This window comes from Aethalodelphis obliquidens, unplaced genomic scaffold (genome assembly GCF_003676395.1).
Source record: "Aethalodelphis obliquidens isolate GAN/ISIS:26980383/991018 unplaced genomic scaffold, ASM367639v1 scaffold88, whole genome shotgun sequence".
Lineage (NCBI taxonomy): Eukaryota > Metazoa > Chordata > Mammalia > Artiodactyla > Delphinidae > Aethalodelphis > Aethalodelphis obliquidens.
The window spans coordinates 5,794,776-5,818,091 of record NW_020838032.1 but is presented as its reverse complement, the minus strand read 5'-3'; the positions used below and the strand labels follow the sequence as shown (position 1 = coordinate 5,818,091).

The 23,316-nt window shown below is 37.8% G+C and overlaps 1 protein-coding gene and 1 pseudogene across 14 annotated transcripts in view; one reads left to right on the top strand and one right to left on the bottom strand.

Moving 5' to 3' along the window:
• Positions 1-23,316, bottom strand: part of KIF27 (kinesin family member 27) — an 88,129-nt gene that overhangs the window by 39,902 nt on the left and 24,911 nt on the right. For 10 of the 14 annotated variants that reach the window (XM_027094283.1, XM_027094284.1, XM_027094277.1 and 7 more), the window contains 6 exons: positions 21,998-22,204; positions 14,242-14,411; positions 13,643-13,746; positions 11,866-12,021; positions 8,664-8,869; positions 2,075-2,272 (listed from right to left, as the gene is read on the bottom strand). In XM_027094283.1, the coding sequence (XP_026950084.1) occupies positions 2,075-2,272; positions 8,664-8,869; positions 11,866-12,021; positions 13,643-13,746; positions 14,242-14,411; positions 21,998-22,204 (1,041 nt within the window). The remainder of the gene's footprint in view (positions 1-2,074; positions 2,273-8,663; positions 8,870-11,865; positions 12,022-13,642; positions 13,747-14,241; positions 14,412-21,997; positions 22,205-23,316) is intronic. The other 4 variants (XM_027094279.1, XM_027094280.1, XM_027094276.1 and 1 more) reach the window with 3 other exon arrangements.
• On the top strand, positions 5,815-7,776 carry LOC113613461 (heterogeneous nuclear ribonucleoprotein A1-like; annotated as a pseudogene).

Here is a 23,316-nt window from a genome sequence, read left to right as displayed (position 1 = left end):
CAACAGGAAAGGCCATGAGAATGAGAGGTCCGTGCACCACGATGAAGAGTGGCCCCCGCTCACCACAACTAGAGAAAGCCCTCACACAGAAATGAAGATCTAACACAGCCAAAAATAAATAAAATTTTAAAAAAAAAAGAAAATGTAAAGATAATCTACAGAATCTAAGTCATGTATCTGATAAAGTTTAATGTCCAGAATACATAATGAATTCCCACAACTCAACAACAAAGAGACAACCCAATTAAAAAGTAGACAAAGAACTTGAAAAGACATTTCTCCAAAGAAGATATACAAACGGGCAATAAGCACATGAAAAGGTGTTCAATACCATTAGTCATTATGGAAATGAAAATCAAAACCACAACGAGATTCCACTTCACATGTACTTGGATGACTATAATAAAAAAGAAAAAGAAAATGACAAGTGTTGATGAACATGCAGAGAAATCAGACCCCTCATACATTGCTGGTGGGAATGTAAAATGGTGCTGCCACTATCAGAAACAGTTGGTGGTTCCTCAAAAAGCTAAGCATAGAATTAGCATATGACCCAGCAATTCCACACCTAGGTATTTCAATTCCAAATTGAAAGCAGGCACTTGAACAGTTACTTCTATGCCAATGTTTATCACAGCATTATTCAATAGCCAAAACGTGGAAACAACCCAAGTGCCTATCAGATAAATGCAGAAACAAAATGTTGTGTATGCAATGGAATATTACCCAGCCATAAGAAGGAATGAAGTTCTGATACATACTACAACATGGCTGAACCTTGAAAACATGATGCTAAATGAAAAAATCCAGATACAGGACAAATATTGTATGATTTCACTTTTATGAAATATCTAGAATAGGCAAATTCATAAAGAGAGAAGTAGATTAGGGTTACCAGGGGCTTGGGGGGAAGAGGGGAAAGGGAATTATTGCTAATGGTTACCAAGTGTCTATTAAGGGTGATGAAAAAGTTTTGGAAAAAGACAGTGGTGATGGTTGCACAACACCGAATGTAATTAATGGCACTGAGCTATATGCTTAAACAAAGTTAAAATGGTCAATTTCATGTTATATTATTTTATAAAAATCAATAATGTAATATACCAAAACTCACTGTACGCTTTACATGGGTGAACTGTATGATATGTGAAGTATATCTCAATAAAGCTGATTAAAAAAAAAAAAAGAATCAGTAATTTAGCTTAAATGCTCTTTTAAGTTCCCTTCCATCACTAAATTCTGTCATTTTTTTTTTTGAAGGTCTGAGAATATATTATTTTCCAAAGTTTAAAATCTAGGAAATCTCCAATTATGTTCCAAACCTTGGGTCTGGCTTAACATTTGAACAGAACAGAGCCTGGTACACAGTGCTAGATAAGTGTTTGTTGTTGTTATTATGATCATTATCATCATTCTCTTCTTCAAAAGAGCCCTACTGAGGCAAGTATGATAAGGCCATCTTAGATAAGAATAAACAGACACAGAGAGGGTAAGTGATTTTCTCAGTAAATGATCTTATCTAGCCAGGAACTGAGAGAGTTGGGATTGAATACATGCAAGCCTGGCTCCAGAGCCCAGGCTGACACCACTAGTTCCTCCCCAGCCCAATCCATTCTATAGAACGGCTGGGCATACAGGTCTGATCACTTTTCTGCACACTATGAATGAAATGGTACCATTTTACCTTGTACTTTTTTCTCTGCTGCCACATGGACAATGCATGTCAAAGCACTTTGAAAATGGCAAATCCTATTCAAATGTTAGATATTTTTTTAGAAAGTCAGCTTTATAAATTTGTGTTTTTGACAGCCTCAACTGAAGTTAAGATCCTAGTTACAGAAATTATCACAGCACTTTCTTTTGGGAAGTCAAAGCCTTCAAGACAGTACTCAGAATTCAATAAATAGCTTTTACTGTGTAGATCAACAAAGTGTTAAAGTGAATGAGGACAGCAGCCAAGGACAGGCCAAGGTGAGATACCTCACAAGCCAACTGAATCAAGACCTTGGTTACATTAGCTCTGAGCCATTGAACATTTCATATTATGCTTAGCAGGAAAGTATGACAATATTACTTTGATTTTTTGTTGACCCCGCTTAATTTCTGCATCCAGTTGCTTCCTTTTCTCATTTTCTTCTTGAAGTCTTTTTTGCAGCTGTACCTTTTGATGCTTCATGTGATCTACATTCTGCTCTAGTTCATTAGCACGTTTCTCATTTTGGATCGACAGTGATGCCAATTTCTTACTATTTTGTTGCTTCTTCTGTAAGACCTGGGATCATATGAATATTTCAAAATGAAAAACTGCACCTCTCATATCCCTCCACTAAACTTAAACTTTTCATTTAATGATGCAGGTAGGCATTTTTGCCTAGATTTTAATTTATTCTTGATAGTTTCACAACTGTTTTCTACATTTCTATTTTTACAGTCAAGCAAATATCATAATTTTCACCAGATATAAAGAATAATGAGACTTCCTGGTGCTGACAGCCAAACAGAACAAAATTGACATCGTTGCTTTTTTTATTGTTTTAATTTTAAAATATTTTATGTACATAATAAAAATTAAAACAATACAAAACTAAACTTATATTTAAAATGACTCTTCTCTCAGACGCCTAATCTACCTGTCCTGTTTCCTGAAACAAAATTACCAATTTCTTAAATATTCCTTGAGAAATAATTTATATGCACATAAGTAACTTTATGTTCTAGGTAGACTATTCTCCACCTCCCCTTTTTTTCTGTTTAACGTATCTTAGAGGTGTTTTCTCATAGATTTGTTCTTTCTATATGACTGCATAGTATTCCACTGTGCTCATCTTTAATATCCAGCTGCAGCCTAAATCATTAATCCCTGAGTTAAGATAATCAGAAATGATACCATTTTCCCTGAGAGTGACCAACCATTGTAATTACTATTTTAATTACCTTAAATAAGGCTTTTCCTCTCTAGGTAAAGTTATCCATAGACAGCATTAAAATTTTTTGAAGAGTTTACTAATATAAAATACCAGAGTATTTCAATTTAATCCTGATCAAACAAGCAAACATATATTAGATTTGTATGCTGTACTTTAGCGTTACACTAAGTAAGTACCTCTTATGTGACATAAAAAAGTTAAGGTGAGGTCATTTGTAAGTTATGCAGACTATGATTAATTATTTTCTTTATCTTGGCGATAAATTGTTGACATAAACACATTTTGTTTTAATTAAACTAAGTATTCACAGAGGCATTGTAGCTTAGAGCAGCGCTACTCAAAATGTGGTCTGTGGACCAGTACCACTCACAGACTGTTGTCAGCCTGCACCATGAAGCACATTATTAGATTCAGCTGATGATGTTTTCATGCAAGACTTTGTTGATGAGAGAAGCTGTGCTCCCATTTACCTTTATCTCACTGCAGACCAATAATGAACAATCTGCAGATGGACTACTTGGAGTACTACTAGCTTGGAGGCCACAGGACTCTGCAGTTTCCCATGCCTGGATTTGGACCCTGGCTTTGTCACTTTTTTTTTTTTTTTTTTGCGGTATGCGGGCCTCTCACTGTCGTGGCCTCTCCCGTTGCGGAGCACAGGCTCCGGACGCGCAGGCTCAGCGGCCATGGCTCACGGGCCCAGCCGCTCCGCGGCATGCGGGATCTTCCTGGACCGGGGCACGAACCCGCGTCCCCTGCATCGGCAGGCGGACTCTCAACCACTGTGCCACCAGGGAAGCCCCTGTCACTTATATTTGACAGTATTGCAATACTGGAGTAAAAAATGTTAATACTAGAATTTTAGTGTCTTTTCCACATGATATTGAAGATATCAGTATAAGTACTGATAATCTTATTTAAAAGTGAGATAGGTTTGTCATTTGCACTTATTCCACGATGCTCAAACGTGCACCTCTGTTAGCATTAAACAGAGCATATAATGCAGCATATAATGCTATATATATCTAAACACCAAGAATACAGATTTTAGATTTTTTTTAATTAAAACAAAATTTTTAAGTTTTAAAAACTAAAATAACTTCATTATACCAATAAAACCACTAGTATTTCAATGTTAAAATGGTATGAAATGTTAGAGTACTGAAAACCATTATTATCGTCACAATTATGTGACTGAGTGAGTTATTTTACCTTTGTAAACCTTAGCTTCCTCATTTGTAAGAGTGTAAAAATACCCACTTCAGGGCTTCCCTGGTGGCACAGAGGCCGGCATACCGCAAAAAATAAATAAATAAATAAATAAAAATACCCACTTCAAAGGATTAAATAATACATATAATACATATGAAACATCTAGTATGTATATAGCACTTGGTAGATACTTAACTATCACACTTCTCATCCCCACCACCATCCTTATCATCTTTAGCATCCCAATCCCCATCAGTTGTGCATGCATATGGCAAAGGCACAGAAATCTCTAAAACTATGTGGGACACTTCTTTCAGTCCTCCTTCTATGAGATGTTTCTTTTGAATTTAATTAAGTTCTTTCCTTTCCTCATCAGTACCCTCAGCAGAAAAAGATACACAACAAGAAACATGGAAAACAAAAAGAACATGATAATTCAAACCCTATTAATAATCTTTCATTTAATCTTTTAATCACAACCATAAAAATAATCTTTGCTAAATCCACACACAAGGCTTAAGCTATAGATTTATATGGTTAATATAATAACCTCCTTAGAAAAATAATAATTTTGGCTATTTCAAGAAAACTGGAAAAAACACAAACACATGAAGACTAAACCATGTGCTACTAAACAGCCAATGGGTCAACAAAGAAATCAAAGGAGAATCAAAAAATACCTTGAGACAAGTGAAAATGGAACCACAACTGTCCAAAATCTATGCAACACAAAAAAAGCAGTTTTAAGAGGGAAGTGTACAGTGATACAGGCCTTCCTCAAGAAACGAGAAAAATCTCAAATAAACAATCTAACATTACACCTAAAGGAACTAGAAAAAGAAGAACAAGCAAAGCCCAAAGTTAGTAGAAGAAAGGAAATAATAAAGGTCAGAGAAGAAATAAATGAAATAGAGACTAAAAAAACAATAGAAAAGATCAGTGATACTAAGAGCTGGTTTTCTGAAAAGGTAAATAAAATCGACAATTTAGCCAGACTCAGAAAGAAAAAAAGAGAGGGCTCAAATGAATAAAATCAAAAATGAAAGAGAAGTCATTACTGATACCACAGAAATACAAAGGATCCTAAAAGAGTATGATCAGGGGCTTCCCTGGTGGCGCAGTGGTTAAGAATCCGCCTGCCAATGCAGGGGACATGGATTTGAGCCCTGGTCTGGGAAGATCCCACATGCCATGGAGCAACTAAACCCATGTGCCACAACTACTGAGCCTGAGCTCTAGAGCCTGCGAGCTACAACTACTGAGCCCACGTACCACACCTACTGAAGCCCGCGTGCCTAGAGCCCATGCTCCGCAACAAGAGAAGCCACCACAATGAGAAACCTGCGCACCACAACGAAAAGTAGCCCCCACTCACCGCAACTAGAGAAAGCCCGTGCGCAGCAATGAAGACCCAACACAGCCAAAAAAAAAAGACAAAAAAGAGTATGATCAACAATTATACACCAAAAAATTGGATAACCTAGAAGAAATGGATAAATCCCTAGATACACACAGTCTTCCAAGACTGAATCATGAAGAAATAGAAAATCTGAATAGACAGATGACCAGTACAAGATCAGTTCTTACTTATTAATACTGAGTATAAGAATTACAATCAGAACTGAAGGTAGGATAACCTTTCTGCCCGTGGATGCCGCCAAGTAAGCATCATTGAAGTCTCCCCCCTCTACTGCCGTCGTGTCTAAGTCAGTCTCCCAAAGAGCCCGAACAGCTGCAGAAGCTCCTCATCAGACGTCTGAGCCTTGAAACAATTGATGCGAGTCTGAGGAGCCACCTGAGCAGCGGGCAGCGCTCACAGACTGTGTGGTAACGAGGGGTCCAAACACCAGGTGCTCCAGAGGCTTCGGGTTTGTCACGTAGGCCATTGCAGAGGAGGTGGATGCGGCCATGGATGCGAGGCCACACGAGGTGGATGGAAGAGTTGGGGAACCAAAGAGGGCCGTCTCAAGAGAAGATTCTCAAAGACCTGGCGCCCACTTAACCGTGAAAAAAAATTTTGTTGATGGCATTAAAGAAGACACTGAAGAACATCACCTAAGAGATTATTTTGAACAGTGTGGGAAAACTGAAGTGATTGAAATCATGACTGACTGAGGCAGTGGCAAAAACAGAGGCTTTGCTTTTGTAACCTTTGAGGACCATGATGCCGCAGACAAGACTGTCATTCAGAAATATCACACAGTGAACGGCCACAACTGTGAAGTAAGGAAAGCCCTATCTAAGCAAGAGAAGGCTAGCGCTTCATCCAGCCAAAGAGGTCGAAGTGGTTCTGGAAACTTTGGTGGTGGTCATGGAGGGGGTTTTGGTGGGAATGACAACTCTGGTCGTGGAGGGAACGTCAGTGGTCGAGATGCCTTTGGTGGCAGCCATGGGGTGGGGGGATATGGTGGCAGTGGGGATGGCAGTAATGGATTTGGTAATGACGGAAGCCATTTTGGAGGTGGCGGAAGCTACAATGATTTTGGCAATTACAACAATCAATCTTCAAATTTTGGACCCATGAAAGGAGGAAACTTTGGAGGCAGAAGTTCTGGCCCCTATGGTGGTGGAGGCCAATACTTTGCCAAACCACGAAACCAAGGTGGCTATGGTAGTTCCAGCAGCAGCAGTAGCTATGGCAGTGGCAGAAGGTTTTAATTACTGCCAGGAAACAAAGCTTAGCAGGAGAGGAAGCCAGGGAAGTGACAGGGAAGCTACAGGTTACAAGAGATTTGTGAACTCGGCCAAGCACAGCGGTGGCAGGGTCTAGCTGCTACAAAGAAGACATGTTTTAGACAATACTCATGTGTATGGGCAAAAAAAACTCAAGGGCTGTATTTGTGCCTAGTTGTATAACAGGTTATTTTAGTTTCTGTTCTGCGGAAAGTGTAAAGCATTCCAACAAAGGATTTTATTTAATGTAGGTTTTTTTTTTTTGCACTCATGCTGTTGATTGCTAACTGTAATAGTCTGATCATGACGCTGAATAAATGTGTCTTTAAAAAACAAAAAAGAACTGAAGGTAGGATAAAAACCTATGAAATTATAAATAAATTTCATAATAATCATAAAGGAAAGCTCTTAATTGTTTTGTTCTACTAATGTTTTGTTAAAACGAGTATTTTGTTAGACGTCGCAGCCTTAATTTAACGGTCAAGAAATTTAAAAAAATTGATCACAAGACTCTCGGAGGTGAATTGCTAAGGGAAAAAATGTATTCTGAAGGAAAGTGCAAAGTGTCATGTCACGTTATTTTAACTTGGTGTTGACTTGAGAGGCTACTTAAGTAAAAAAAAATTTTAATGGCGATGTGCAGATGTTTGAGATGGCATTAAAAACCCTAGAAGAAGGGACTTTTTTGCTCTTTTCACTCCTGCATCCCCATCTAGAACAGGACCTGGCACACAGGAGGTGTGCGATGAACACTTATCTTGTTGAAAGAAAATAACTGTGGCACAGTTTCAAAAATAGATAACTAATGCTCTGACTAGGTTAACTACAATTCCATTCTATGTACAGTGGAAACAATATGAAAGCAATAGATTATGAATCAGGGACTTCCCTGGTGGTCCAGTGGTTGAGAATCCATATTGCAATGCAGGGGACGCTGGTTCGATCCCTGGTCAGGAAACTAAGAACCCACATGCCATAGGGCAACTAACCCTACATGCCACAACTACAGAACCCATGCACTCTGGAGCCCTCACACCACAACTACTGAGCCTGCCCACACGCTACTAGAGCGCCTGCACACCGCAACTAATGAGCCCATGCGCTAGAGAGAAGCCTGCACACCACGGTGAAGAGCCCACATGCCACAACGAAAGATCCCACGTGCCGCAACTAAGACCCAACACAGCGAAAAAATAAATAAAATATTAAAAAAAAAAGATTATGAATCAAAAGAACTGGAAAAGGCACTTTAGTAAATTCATTATAAGCAAACTAACAAAGCACTCTGACTATACCAAAAGCATCTGGGAACGGCTTCATACACAAAATCTCTCTATAATGGAATATTTCTCAAAGAACAGAATTTTTAAACTGTAGCTATATTTGAGGATATAGCAAAGTACAGCATTAGGAAATTAAGAATAAGATGTGGTACTCAAAGTTATTAACCTTTCTTAAACCAATCAGTTATCATTTCAGAAAACTGTCTGAAACAGTTTTATTTGTTGAGTGTCAAGAAAGTGCTATATACATACCAGATGTTATATATGTATTATTTAATCATTAGTTAATCTTTTATCCTTCAGAAAAGGATACTATTTTCTGTGGTTATCTTTATTTCTCACCATGTGGTTTTTGATAAAAAGATTAAAATAATACACTTCCTGAATGAAGAAATATACTACCCAGACTAAAATTATGTAAACCCACCAACATACTGGAAAAGAAAACTTGCCATCCAGTTCCTCCCGCTAGTAAAAACTGAATCCTACTTCTTTCCTAACTAGGTACAAGAATCCTCAAAATCAGGAAGCCTTAAATAAGTTTTCTCAATTATATTTTTTAAATTACCTGGACTCTTAGCTTCGCAGCATCCATCTTTTTACGAAATTCCTTCTGTAATTTTACCTTCAAAGCAACATCAGAAAGATCTTTGTTTTCCAGTTCCTCTAGCTGCTTTTGCGTTTCAGTTAATTCCACTTTTGCCTGTTCTGCTTCCTGTTCAAGTTTTGTTACTTTCAGAGAATACTGTTTGCTTACGGACTTGACATCATTACCTTCATAATAATAATAATAGTAATAACAATTATAAATTATGTTTAAAAACTAAGTAAAACACCAAAAACATAAAATTTCCCTACTCTTAAAAAGCTGGGCAGTAACTATTTAAGGCATAGCATTAAAAATCCAGCTGTCCCTCCCATCTCCATCAAACACAACTTGCCACCTGTCCTTTTAATAATTAGTTCCTTAATGACTGTCCCCATCTGGTGCCATTCTATCTTCTCCCTGGTTCATCTTTTGTTCTGAATTTGCAGTTTACCTTTGCTGGCATCAAACTTCAGTTAAAAGGTATTTGGGATGACTCACTGGCCTACTGCTTACTACACTTTGTCTTCCTACCACCCATAATCTGTCTCCGAATTCTTTTCTTTTACTATTATGAAAATTTTTTAACATATCAAAAGTAGAGAAATAATATAATGAAAGTCCATCACCCAGATTCAACAGTTATCAAGATTTTGCCACAGCTACTTCATCTATACTTTTTTTTCTTCAATTTACTTAAAAACTTTAAAGCAATCCCAGATATAATGTCATCACCTATGTATACTTCAATAAGCATCTAAACAGAATATGGAAATAACCAAAAAGTCATTATCACACCTAACAATGCTAATACCCACCAGTTCCTATTCAGACTTCCCCAACTGTCTCAAAATGTCTTTTACAATTAGTCTATTTTAATCACAATGCAAACAAGGTCACAGTACATCTTATTGTTATGTTTCTTAAGAATCCTTTAGTATAGAGCTAGCCCCCTCTCCTTTTTTATTTCATTTTAACTTGTTAAAGATAATTTTTTTAAAATGCTTTTCTTATGAATATTTAGAACATAGAGAAAAATAGAATATAGGTATTTCTATATCTCTTTTCATTCTAAACCCAGCTACTGACCCTAAAAATTTAGTTCTGATTTATTCTGGATAGTCGACTGTCCTGAACCAGACTGACAAACTAGCAGCAGTGGGAAGTAAGAGTCTAGAGGTCATGGGGTGAATAATCACCAGGACAGGTTGTTATACTGGTATACTGTAAAACTCTTAATTTTTTAATAAAGGGAGTTATTGAACTAAATGCACTGTAAGTTGTCTTCTGGCTCTACAATTCTATGCTTTCAACTAACTTCAAAATACATATGACAACAATGTTTTAATGAATCTGTGATCCCATAAATTGTTTAACACGCTAATATTTTATGAACCACTAAGAAAAAAAATATACAGTACCAATTACACCATGACAAAATGCTAAAATGCCACTGATTTTTAAGATGCATCCTGATTTCAGAGATATTAAAATGTGAAAAAAGTGTATTAAAATTGATGAAATACAGTATAATTGTCATTGTTATTAATTTTGGCTGAAGTAGCTACTGTTTGGGGAAGTCTTCAGTGAGAGGACTTGGAAAAGTAAGTACACATTGACCCTTTTGCTAATCACCATTTCTAAGGGACTTTAGGAAAGCTCCAAACTGCCCTTCGTTCTACGAACAAGAAGAGGACCTTCTCTGTTTAAGTTCAGGTACCCTCTATTTTCAGGCAACCAGGATGGGTATACCAGGTTACAAAAGTGTGCTTGTTTAGTTAGATATCCCATGGTGGGATAACCTATATGAAAGAAAATCGTTTATTTCAGAGTGGTAAATATCCTCAATTTCTACACTCACTACCCTAAAATCATGGGGATAGAGAAGCTATTTAAACCCCTAAACCATTTCCTAGATACTCCTAAGAGAGGTTTACTGGCATTGATCCTGCCTATGAGGAAGAAGAATGGTCAAAATCAAACATCTGGGATAACTGGAGCTGGGACGATGCATAGCCCATACACCACTAGGAATGAAAAAGGAAAATGCATTGGATAGCAGCTAGAGGAGAGGAAGTTGAGAAAGGAGGACTGACAGTCAGAAAGCAAGCTTGCAGGAAAGAGGAGGGAGAGGCCAGGCAGGTTTCTCCTTGCTGGCAGAGGATTTGGGAACCACAATTCGTGTAGTTTGAGTGTGATTATAGTCTTGGGCTTGAAGAAGAGGAGGATAGTATTTCCTTCAGTTTCCCCAAAAGTGACCAGAGTTGTTTTGCATTGAAATTGGGGGAAAGAAATGCTAGTGTGTCTTATTCCTTCAATTCTTTACTGAATTTCAGAATAGTCAAGGCTTACACTTGGAGTGTATTAGTGAGGGGAACCCCAAAAGCTTGAGATGTGCATTTTAAGGCAAGCCTAATGGAGTTGCAGGGTGAGGAGAGGATGTGGTACATATGCCCAACCTGGTAGATTAAGGGGAGGAGATGAAAGCCCGGCTCACTCAAGAGGACAGCTCTCAAGGACAAATCCTTATATCTTCAGAAAAACAAAAATTAGCTACATTTAAAATATAAAGTTTATAATTAAGGTTAAATATGAACTATCCAAGAAAATAAAGACTAATAATTTAAAATAAGTATTTACTAAAAATGAACTCGGAAAACATCTCAGACTTATCCCAGATGCCTAGTATAATGTTTCTAAAGAGTGGCAAAAAACATTAAGTGCCATAGAGTTTCAGCACAACACAGAATTCACACTGGTTAGAAAAATTCATAGATGAAATCAAATATAACAAAGTTCTTTTGATAATTAACCTCCACATACTGGCTCTAGAGCACACCTTGTTAGAACGAATTCCAAGCTGACGTGGATAGTCCTGAACATCAAAAATTAAAGTAAATGTTACAACATCAGAAGCAACTTTAGAAGATTTTTTTTTTTTTTTTGCGGTACGCGGGCCTCTCACTGTTGTGGCCTCTCCCGTTGCGGAGCACAGGCTCCAGACGCGCAGGCTCAGCGGCCGTGGCCCGCAGGCCCAGCCACTCTGCGGCATGTGGGATCTTCCCGGACCGGGGCACGAACCCATGTCCCCTGCATCGGCAGGCGGACTCTCAACCACTGCGCCACCAGGGAAGCCCTAGAAGCTTTTCTTTCTCATATAAGCTGGTTCACAGGATACTATTACCTGTTTTAATTAATTCTTTAATCAGATCTTCCTTCACCTTGATGTTGATAGTAAGTTCCCTCATTTTTTGTTTAGCTTCAGTAAGTATGAGCTCTGAATTCCTTAATTTTTGCAAATTCAACCCTTGACTCTCCTGGAGACATTCAATCTTTAAATCTTTAAAATAAAAGAAACAAAACTGAGAAATAAAAACTATCTGCTCAGAAATATTTGACAGAAGTAGAGTTAAAAAAAAAAAAAAGGCAGACACACAAGCAGTCTAGAGGTAACAGAGGAAGGGACAGACAGAAAAAAAAAAGGAAAAAATACATAGCAATTGGGACTTTAGTTTCCCAGCTCACAATGAGTTTTCCTTTCCTTAAAACATATGCATATGCTCTAGTCATATCCTGTAGGTTCTGATACAGTTTTTCATTACCCTTAGATATTCTGCAATTTGACTTTTTCTTGAACCCGAGTTATTTAAGAAAGATATAAAATCTCCAGATAGGTAGAGGTTTTAATTTTTTTCCTATTAACTCACAGTTTTACGGTAATCAGAGAATGTAGTCTCCCTCTACCCCAGGCTAATAAGAGTGTGGCCTCACACTGTTTGTTTCTGTCTTGTACTAGAACATAAATCAATTACCTCACTCTTTTAGCTCAGCTGACATTTTTTTCACAGTAAGACTTCCTCAATGAAGGAGCTGGTGCACTGATTTACATCCTGACATTAAGTTTCTTACCTGGTTGTAGACCAGTAACAAACAGTTCAAGGATGGCTACTTGGGTACCACTTATCTACACTATTTATATATTTTAAAAATTTATCTCAATTTCATTTTTTAATATTACACGCATAAGCTCAAATTTATTTTTAATTATTTATCTTTGGTTGCATTGGGTCTTTGCTGCTGCACACAGGCTTTCTCTAGTTGCGGCAAGCAGGGGCTACTCTTCATTGAGGTGAGCAGGCTTCTCATTGCGGTGGCTTCTATTGTGGACAACGGGCTCTAGGCGTGCGGCCTTCAGTAGTTGTGGCTCACGGGCTCTAGGGCGCAGGCTCAGTAGTTGTGGTGCGTGGGCTTAGTTGCTCTGCAGCATGTGGAATCTTCCCGGACCAGGGCTCGAACCCGTGTCCCCTGCATTGGCAGGCAGATTCTTAACCACTGCGCCACCAGGGAAGTCCCCCATAGGCTCTTAAAAAGATGCTATTTTCACAGTGTAGGACTTATCACGTTATTTATATTCTCTGTACTCTTACGCTTGGTGTTGTGACCACACATAGGCTAAGAGAAATGAGCTAAAATCTCCGCGTATACTTTTTGCAACATAAAATGTCTTTTATGCTGTTTTTTGATGCATAAATTCTCGTCAGTTGTGAACATTATAAGTACCCACTAGACTAAGTTGGCTCTAATGACAAATATATCACTAATGGTAGGCATGGGTGCCAGTGAAGCAGTAGAGAGCTAGTAAATTACTTAAGATGCATTTTAAATAAGTCAAGAGTACAATGTATATCAACTCACGTTTGAATATAAAATCCCCATTCTGAGAGATTTAGCCTATAACTCTAGCTTGAATTGATTGGTGGAAAAACTGTTTTCATTAAGGAATAAAAACGAACAAAAATTCAGGTAGAGGTAGAGCAGAGAACACAAAGGAAAAGCCAGGAAAGCACTCCTAATCAAGTTCCCGTCTTGGAGAATTCCCAGATGCTTCTTAAATTATTGCCTGAAGAAAAAGAGAGGTGTCATAAATATTAGATCTAAAGTACTTGAGAAAGTCTGTGTACCTTCATTCTCCAATCTTGACTTTTGTGTTTGATCCTGAATATCATTCAATTCAACAAAAGAACAAACAGAGCCTGGCTTTTGAATCCACGAGCAACCTTTATGTCTAAAAAAAAAAAAATATCAGGATCAAAGGTAACTTGTCTGTTAGTGGTTTCTAATATGCCCTCAAATTAGTTTCCCCCCAAATTATTCTTTAAATTGATTAATTATTCTTTAAATGATTAATACAAAACAAATGGAACTTACTAATATTCCACAGAATAAAAAGATATCCCCCACCATGTTGGACCCAGTGGAAAATTCATCATGTTTGTTGCCACTGTGGCAGCAGAATTAGGAAATCCAAAATCATTCTCTCTGAAAATTAAAATTCAACCACCATAAATGCTTTAAAGCAAAATTATTTTACAGTTGTTAGACTGATGACTTGTGTTCAAACACTGGTTTCATAACACATTAGTTGACAGTACATGTAGCAAAAACCACTTAACTCTCCTACTAAATGGAAAAAGATATACTTTAATGAAAAAAACCTACATCTGTATATATTAATTGCATCATGTAATTATGTTTATTAAATCAGTCTATATTAACATACCTAATTTCAGATTTCTCTTGGCCTTCTGACTCTTCATCATCACTGTTATCAGAAAACTGGCAGTGGAGGACTTCATCCTGCTCTTCTAAGTGACCCAGCAGCATCTGACTTCGTGTTCGAAATCCGGCAACTAGTCGATCCAGAGAGTATACAGGAGGACTAGTGTAGACCTTACAAGTGATTACCCCACCCAACAACAAAAAACGTGATTTTTAGTGTCTGTTTTTATCCTATCACTCAAAATGTTTTTTAAAGAGGTTAGATAGGTACTCTTAAAATAGCCAATCACTGAAAATATACATCCCCCCCCCGCCCACAAAAAAAGTCAAAATTCATTTCATAATACTATTGTGCCTCATGGACACACACTTCTTTCAGAATCTATACACAGCTCTTCCTCTTCTAGAAAGTTCATATAGCTTCAGGGAAAATAGCACTCAAAAATGAAACCAAAAAGAGGCATGAGTGAAAACATCACAGCTCTTTTTTTTTTAATATTTTTTAAAAGATTTCTTTATTATTTATTTATTTATTTTTGGCTGCGTTGGGTCTTAGTCGCGGCATGCGGGATCTTCGTTGAGGCACGCGGGATCTTTCATTGCGGCATGTGTACTTCTCTCTAGTTGCGGCCTGCGGGTTTTCTCTTCTCCAGCTGTGGCGCGCAGGCTCCAGGGCGCGTGGGCTCTGTAGTTGTGGTGCGCCAGCTCTAGTTGAGACATGTGAGCTCAACAGTTGTGGCACACAGGCTTAGTTGCCCCTCGGCATGTGGGATCTTAGTTCCCTGACCAGGCCCTGCACTGTAAGGCGGATTCTTTACCACTGGACCACCAGGGAAGTCCCAACATCACAGCTCTTAAACATAGCTCAGGCACTCCCCAACAAATGTGAAGCCCATACACAGTGTAATAGGAGACAACTGTTACCCACCCCACCACAATCTTCCCATTTCTGAACACTTGGAGAATTGCAGTGCTGCTAAGGATCTGCAATTCCCCTCTAATCCAAATCCTACCACATGAAGAAATCCAGAGCCACTACCACTCCTTCTGCCAGGGAAAAATATTCCTGATTTGAAAATTTGAAATGTATTTATTCAGACTTTACATGTAGTAGTCAGGGAGAGCTGAATTAATGCTCTAAGTGACACTTAATATGTATCATGGGATAAATAGATTTTCATGGACTAGCCTGGAAACTTTCTATATTATTATTCTATTGGCCTTAAGTTCTCAAAAATTCACCTTGGAAAACAATGAATTAGATATTGCCTTTATACTTTTATTCTAGTTTCTGTTACCAAATATTTCCTTTTTAACCACTTCTCTATAACCAAACCTGAGGGTAATTTCTCAAAAAAGGTAAATAATAAGATCTTAAAGGAGACATTCAATTTACTAATATAAATCATTATAAGCTATTAAAATTACTACATACAGTAGAATGTGTATATCACATGGTGTGAAGATTCAATTGACGTAGGTCCTTTACACACCACCTCCCAGGAAAGCCAACCTGATACTGGATATTCCTTGATACTTGATTTTTGTGCCTCCACTGTTGGTCACCTAATAAGACCATCCATCACATCAGCACCATGATGGATGGAGGGTAAAGTTTTCTAGGTGGCCTCCCAGTTCTGGGGTATGGAGATTATTTACAGAAGAACCAACTCAAGAAGTATTTATCTAACAAGCACATTGTACCTAGCATGGCCACCTGCACCATAACCAACAGGATTCAAGGTTGCTCTTTGATGGGGGTGGGGATGGGGGCTGGGAGGAGGGCTTTATTTCAGGAGCAAATAAAACTTTTTGTTCAGAATCAAACTTTGTTTTCTGGGATTGTAACTTGCTTTAAAATTTTCTTTTTACAAAGAAAAGCAAATGACCCAGCTTAATAATGAACACCAAATGGGTTCTGCCACAATGAGTAACATTCAGTAAATTAATTCCTTAACAGTCATTCCATCCAAAAGAATGGTTCTTAGCCCCTTCTGGCTCACCAAGCCTTCTATAATCTGGCCCCTTCCTACCTAAGTGTTGGGTCCTGCTTCTTTCAGTTGCTTCTGCACTCCCTGCTCCCAACAAAGAATATTTTTGCATTTTCAACCATACCCCAAGCAACACTGATCACAATGTAAGTACTCAATAAGCTGAGTAATAATTCAGATAACTGAAGTGTATCCAACTAGAAGGCAATTTTTTTATTCTAACCATTTTTTCCAAGAATTACATAGCAACAGGACTGGACAGAACTTTAAAGATTAGAGTTCAACTCATCCCATGTTTGACTCTCCTCTGTAATACTGCAAATAATCATTTAACCTCCGCTTAAACAAATTCACTGTGGGGACCCGCACAAGCCCTGAGACCTCTCATATTACTTTGACAGTTCTCATTAATAAATCTCTCTTTATATTGCCTCTTATATTGCCTTATTGCTTCTCATTGGTCCTAGCTCTAGAGACAAAGTCTAACAGTAATGATAAGCCTTCAAATACTTGAAAGCAGTTATCATGTCTCCTCTGAATCAGACTAAATCTAGAGTTACTTCAGATTTTCTCCAAGGTCCTTCAGCAACTTGGTTGTTCTCCAAAAATAATCTAATTTGACTTAGGTGTTGTACCCAGACCTGAGCATAATATTCTCAATCATCATACAATAAGATAATCTCTTCTCACTAGTGATGCGTTTGATTTTGTTTCATGAGATGTGTTGTAACTTATTTACCACAGATTGTGGCTTTCACATATTTAATTTTGTAGTTGAATTTGAGAGTTCCACAAAGGTTCATAAGATGTAATTTGTCATTTTGCTACTGTGAACTTGGTATGTTTTGCAGGAATGAGTGCTGGGCTGGCAAGGGAACCTGGTCAAAGCTCAGCAGACACACCTCACACAGCTCTGCTTCATCATGAGCAACAATCTATGCAAAGACGTGATTAAAAAGCAAAACTAATTAATTATTTTGTGAGAAAAAAATGGCCTTTGTGTGAAAGATAAAATCTTAATGAAAACTGAAAAGGCTGTTGACTTCAGTGTATGGGATTTAATGCATAAGAATTTTGTGACTCAATAAAAATGTAATTCATTCAGGAAAAACAGAAAAGATTTTACAGATATTTCCACTTTTGTGAGTTTGGAGATTCCAGAGGTTTAAAAAATATATCCCTTGGGACTTCCCCGGTGATCCAGTAGCAAAGAATCCACTTTCCAATTCAGGGGATGCGGGTTCAATCCCCGGTCAGGGAACTAAGATCCCACATGCCACGGGGCAACTAAGCCCGCATGCCACAACTACTGAGCTCTCGCACCTCAACGAGAGCCCGCATGCCACAAACTACAGAGCCCACGCACCCTGGAGCCCATGCACCACAACTAGAGAGAGAAAAACCCTCATGCCACAACTAGAGAGAAGCCTGTGTGCTGCAACGAGGAGCCCACGCACCGCAATGAAAAAGAAAGATCCCGCGTGCCGCAACTAAGACTCGAGGCAGCCAAAAGAAAAAGAAAGAAAGAAAAAGAATCCCTTAAGAACATTTTTGTTGGTTTTCTTACTATACAATTATGTCAAGTACTGAAAGTGATATTATTTACCTATTGCTTTTATTTCCTTTTCATAATACAATATTTTATCAAATCTAAAATGTCATCAATTGTAAGACACACCATTATTTTTACATCAGCAAGAAAGAAAAAAGCTATCATCTATGAAGTACCATCAATTGTAAAACATATCCTACCACCAAAGATGATAAAGTGAAAAAAAAAAAGTGAGTCTTATAATCCATGAAAAATGGTAGCATCATCAGCATATATGGTATTATTTTAAACCTAAGTAAAGACTGGTACCACTTTGTAATTTTTTTCCTTCCAAAGTGCCTTTTTGGTATGTACTGATATAACACTGGTGTTTGGCTTTAATTATATCACATTTACCACATTAAGAAAATAGAAACCTCTGTTACATATTTTTCCTTAAATTTAAATCTAGATTCAATTTTACATGAGTTTATATTAGATGAGTTTCTGGTATCTTTTGAGACAAATGAGTTTCTTTCTCGTTTTTCCTAATAATTTGGTAAATTATAATATTTAGTTGTGAAGGGCAATTTCTTTAGGATTTCTACATAAGTAGATAAATCCTAAAATTCCATTTTGGAATTAAACTTTTTAGATTAAGAGATGGTTGCAAACAACTTAAATGTGCAACAATAGGAAAAAGTACACAATGGTATGTCCTTAGGATAAAATATTATTACCTGTCAAAATCATGATATAGAATATTTAATGACTGTCAAGCATTTGTGATACATTAAGTGAGAAAAGCTAGCTACAAAAGTATATGTTTTATATATATATATATATAAAAAATACACTTTTAAAATAAATAAGATCTTTTCACTCTTTCCCTCCAATATGTATAAACAAACATATAAGAAATAAAATCAAACTCTTTATGCAATCAATTTAAAAACTAATTAAGCCATTGTTCCCCTTTTCCTTTGAAAGTTTTTTATTTTTTGCGGTACGCGGCCCTCTCACCGTTGTGGCCTCTCCCGTTGCGCAGCACAGGCTCCGGACGCGCAGGCTCAGCAGCCATGGCTCACGGGCCCAGCCGCTCCGCGGCATGTGGGATCTTCCCGGACCGGGGCACGAACCCGTGTCCCCTGCATCGGCAGGCGGATTCTCAACCACTGCGCCACCAGGGAAGCCCTCTTTGAAAGTATTTTAAGTCAAGGAAATATTTCCCTTGTCAGACTATTTTTACTTCAAGAAAATATTTGAGCTAAATTCTAAAAGAAAATATTAGAGCTGGAAAATATTAGTTCAACTTCTGCCAAGGTGACAGAAATCCAGGAAAAAATGAAATGAGATTTCAGACGTCTTCTTTAGCTTAATTTAACTAGTTTTGGTATTTAATATGAAACGTTCTGCTCACTCTAGAACAATGGAACAGGAAACAGGACTTGAACAAGGCTTGGCAGGCTTTGTGTCTTTCCATGCAAGTCTTCATGTCTGCTGCAGTAACCAGTCCAAGCAAGAGTGGGGGCCAGGATTCCTGGACACACAATAAGAGCAAGAGAACTCTCAAAACTGCTGATCATTGCATTTTCTCCCTTTTCCCCTTCTTTTAGTGGCTAGAAGGGCTCTTTTGGGCTAGAAGGAAAATTTTAAAAACAAAACTAAGAATTTGCTAATTTAAATATAGTCCATCCATGGTGAAGGAAACAGCACTGGGAGTAAGTGTTGCCATTCCTCAACATAATGCAGAGTCTCTCTGGTCGGGTCTTTTCCTTCCATGTCACAGCAATCTTTTGGCAAACTCACTGGTTCTTTCTTTCTGTTACATCTTAATCCCACTTGGTCATAAGGGAACTTTGAGATTACCTGTAACCACAGAGGAGCTACAAGTCTTATAGTGTATCTGCCCTCTCCTAAGCTATGGTAACCACACAATATGTTTTCCAAACCAAAACCCTTGAAAGTGAAAGGGGGCAATGAAACTAATTAAAATTTTAAAAATAATAATTTGCTAATTTGAAACAATAACTGTGGAAGTCTTTATTCCAGTCATGGCTGTTCAGGTCTAATCAAACAACTAGAGATAAGAACAGAGGGGCCTAGGGACCTCCCTAGTGGCACAGTGGTTAAGAATCCACCTGCCAGTGCAGGGGACATGGGTTCGAACCCTGGTCCGGGAAGATCTCACATGCCACAGAGCAACTAAACCTGTGTGCCACAACTGCTCTAGAGCCCAGGAGCCACAGCTACTGAGCCCATGTGCCACAGCTACGAAAGCCTGCACGCCTAGAGCCCGTGTTCTGCAACAAGAGAAGCCACCGCAATGAGAAGCCCGTGCACTGCAACGAACAGTAGCCCCTGCTCACTGCAACTAGAGAAAGCCCGTGCACAGCAACGAAGACCCAACACAGCCATAAATAAATTTATTATTTTTTTTAATCTTAAAAAAAAAAAGGAACAGAGGGGCCTAACCCCTTCTCAAGAGTCTCCTCAAAGAATGTGTGTGTGTTTGTGTGTGTGTGCACGCATGCATGTGTGTGAACATCTAGTAAAAAGAGAAAGAAACAGAGACTGAGATAATAAATATGTCTAATTTTTATAATCAGAAAAAAATGTTGTTATTATTATAAAATAAAAGAATGAACAGAGGGACTTCCCTGGTGGCGCAGTAGTTAAGAATCTGCCTGTCAATGCAGGGAACACAGGGTTTGAGCCCTAGTCAGGGAAGATCCCACATGCCGCGGAACAACTAAGCCTGTGCGCCACAACTACAGAGCCTGCACTCTAGAGCTTGCAAGCCACACGTGAGACCACGTGCCACAACTACTGAAGCCCGCGCGCCTGGAGCCCATGCTCCGCAACAAGAGAAGCCACTGCAATGAGAAGCCCGCGCACTGCAACGAAGAGTAGCCCCTGCTCACCTCAATTAGAGAAAGCCCACATGCAGCAATGAAGACCCAACGCAGCCAAAAAAAAATGTAAAAAGAAAAACAAAGAATGACCAGAAACAGGAAATTCTTTCACATTACTAGCCAATAGTAAAAAAAATTCTTTTTAATATAGAAGACTTGATATATAATTAAGTTGAATTAATAGATATCCAATTTGAATCCTACAAAGACCTTATCTTTCTTCTCAAATGTTCTATGCAAATTTACCATGTATTCAACCAAGAAAAAAATGTCAATAACTCTAAAAAGTTTAACTGAAATTAATAGCAACGATGGTTTAAATTTTAAATCCAACCACTCAAAATTGAAAACTGTAGAGGTAACAGCAGCATCTGTCCCACTCATTCTGAGGCATGGAGCCTGGGACATAGTAGAAGCACCCCATGAACATGTGTTAGGATGCAGTGTGCCAGGCACTTTTGGAGTCAACATCTCATGTAAATCCTCCATACACCCCCGCAGGTCCCCCATTCTGACAGATAAGGAGCCTGGGGTTCATACGGTTTTAGTCATCCATCCAGGCCTACACCATAGAGATGGTATCCACACCCAAGCCAGCCTGACTGCAAAGTCTATGACACCTCTCATATTTCTTATCCCTTTGACTGTAACCAATGTATAGATCTGAAACAAATCATTTCCAGTCCTAAAATTAATAAATGGAAACCAAAATTCATGAATCTGCTAATTAGTCTTTTCCATGGTGGAGATTCCTTGATTTTTCAAGAGAAATCAGTGTGTGCACATATTTACTACCCACACACATATTTTTTATAAATAAATAAAAATTAAGATGAAACTTCACACTCATTTTTATATAGTCTTGATTATGTCAAACTTGGCAAGACTGAATAACACATAAATGTCATTTTGAAAATAATCAGACAGACAAAGTAAGTCAAAATAAATACCTCCAACCTCATCAACTTGGGTTGGGTAATTAAAGATAGAAAAAATTCATGAAGATATCAGACTTAGTCATGTCTGAAAATACAATAGCAAAGGGTAGCTTTTTTCTCCTTGATAAATGTAAGCACTATCTTCAACTATTCCTTCCAAATATATCTATACATTCTCCTACCTATTAATTTTTTTATTAAAAAGAAGCATGATTTAAAAAAGAGTATACATAACAAACAAAAAAGAAGAGTATAAACAAAAGTGTATGAAACCAAATGGAAAAAAAACCTGCTAAGACTACACAAATACACTGTGATATAATATTATATACAATATTTTTTAAATCTCATAATAAGAAAGAAATTAATGCTTAGACTTTACCTTCCTGGAATCTGATCTTGCTGGAATATAAATATAATGCTCCAAACGGGTATCAAATGGTACAGTATATGGTCTCTTTTCAGGTATCCTGGCATCTGGCCTATCTCCACAAGTTTCCTTAACTGACGAAGTCATTGACAGGTTAAGTTTTGTTAGTTCTTCACTCAGTTGATCCACAAGAAGTTGTTGTTCTATTATTTTTTCATTCTTTGTAGAAGAGAGATAAGAATTTTTAAAACAGAGAACCTCAGTATGTGTATAATGATTAAAAATAACTGTACATCGACCAAAATTACAACTACCTTAACAAAACAGTAAAACCTCATTTATCCAAAGACTAGCCTTCTGGGATTTCCCTGGCGGTCCAGTGGTTAAGACTCCACACTTCCACAGCAGTGGGCGCAGGTTCCATCCCTGGTCACGGAACTAAGATCCTGCAGGGTGTGTGGCGCAGCCACAAAAAAAAAAAATTTTTTTTTCTAAAAAAAAAAAACCCAAAAAACAAAGACTAGCTTTCTGGTGTTCACAAGAATTTAGGATTGTCCTGAGTGGTAAAAACTTTCGAATAGTAAGCACCAATAAATACAGCCTAAAGAGTGTGCAAGACAGTGCCCCACACACTGTGACTGGTTAGCTTGCCAACCTGAAGCACTGTGATTAGCTGATCTTTATAAAAGTTTGAATCTTCAGAGTGAAATCCAAGAAGTAACAAGAGACCAGAAAGTTAAAAAGTGTAGAAAATTGCAAAGAGCTGAGGTGACAGCAAAGGGGACAGAAAGTGGTAACAGGTGCAGTGAAGTGAAAGCCTTTACTCAGCGAAAAAGAAAGCCAGAAACACAAAGAGATAGAAGATAGGCAACTGAGAGTCGTGGGAGAAAGAACTTGGAAATCAAAAGCAGAACAAATTATATGGGGGGGTGGGGGGGGGGAGACACCGTGTGTGGTTTAGCTTCTTACATATCCTCTAAAGAAAAATTCTGAAGTATATCCAATCTAGAAAGCTCTAACATCAATCTTTGTTTTATAAGCACAAAATTATGTAAATAAGAAATGTCATTCATCTTAATATTTCACATGTATTATAATGTTTAAATAGGAGGAAAAAAACCCCTAAACTTTCACTGTGTTAATGCTGAGCTATAAAATGTAACTTTATTTTAAAAGTCATGTATTCAGATAATTAAAATATAAAACATCAATAGCATATAAGTTGACGGGGGATATTAAATGGAGTCCTTATACTCTCTAGGAAAAGGGTAAAAATACCAATTAATATTAGACTGTATTAAGTCAAGGGTGCATGGTATACTCTCCAGAAT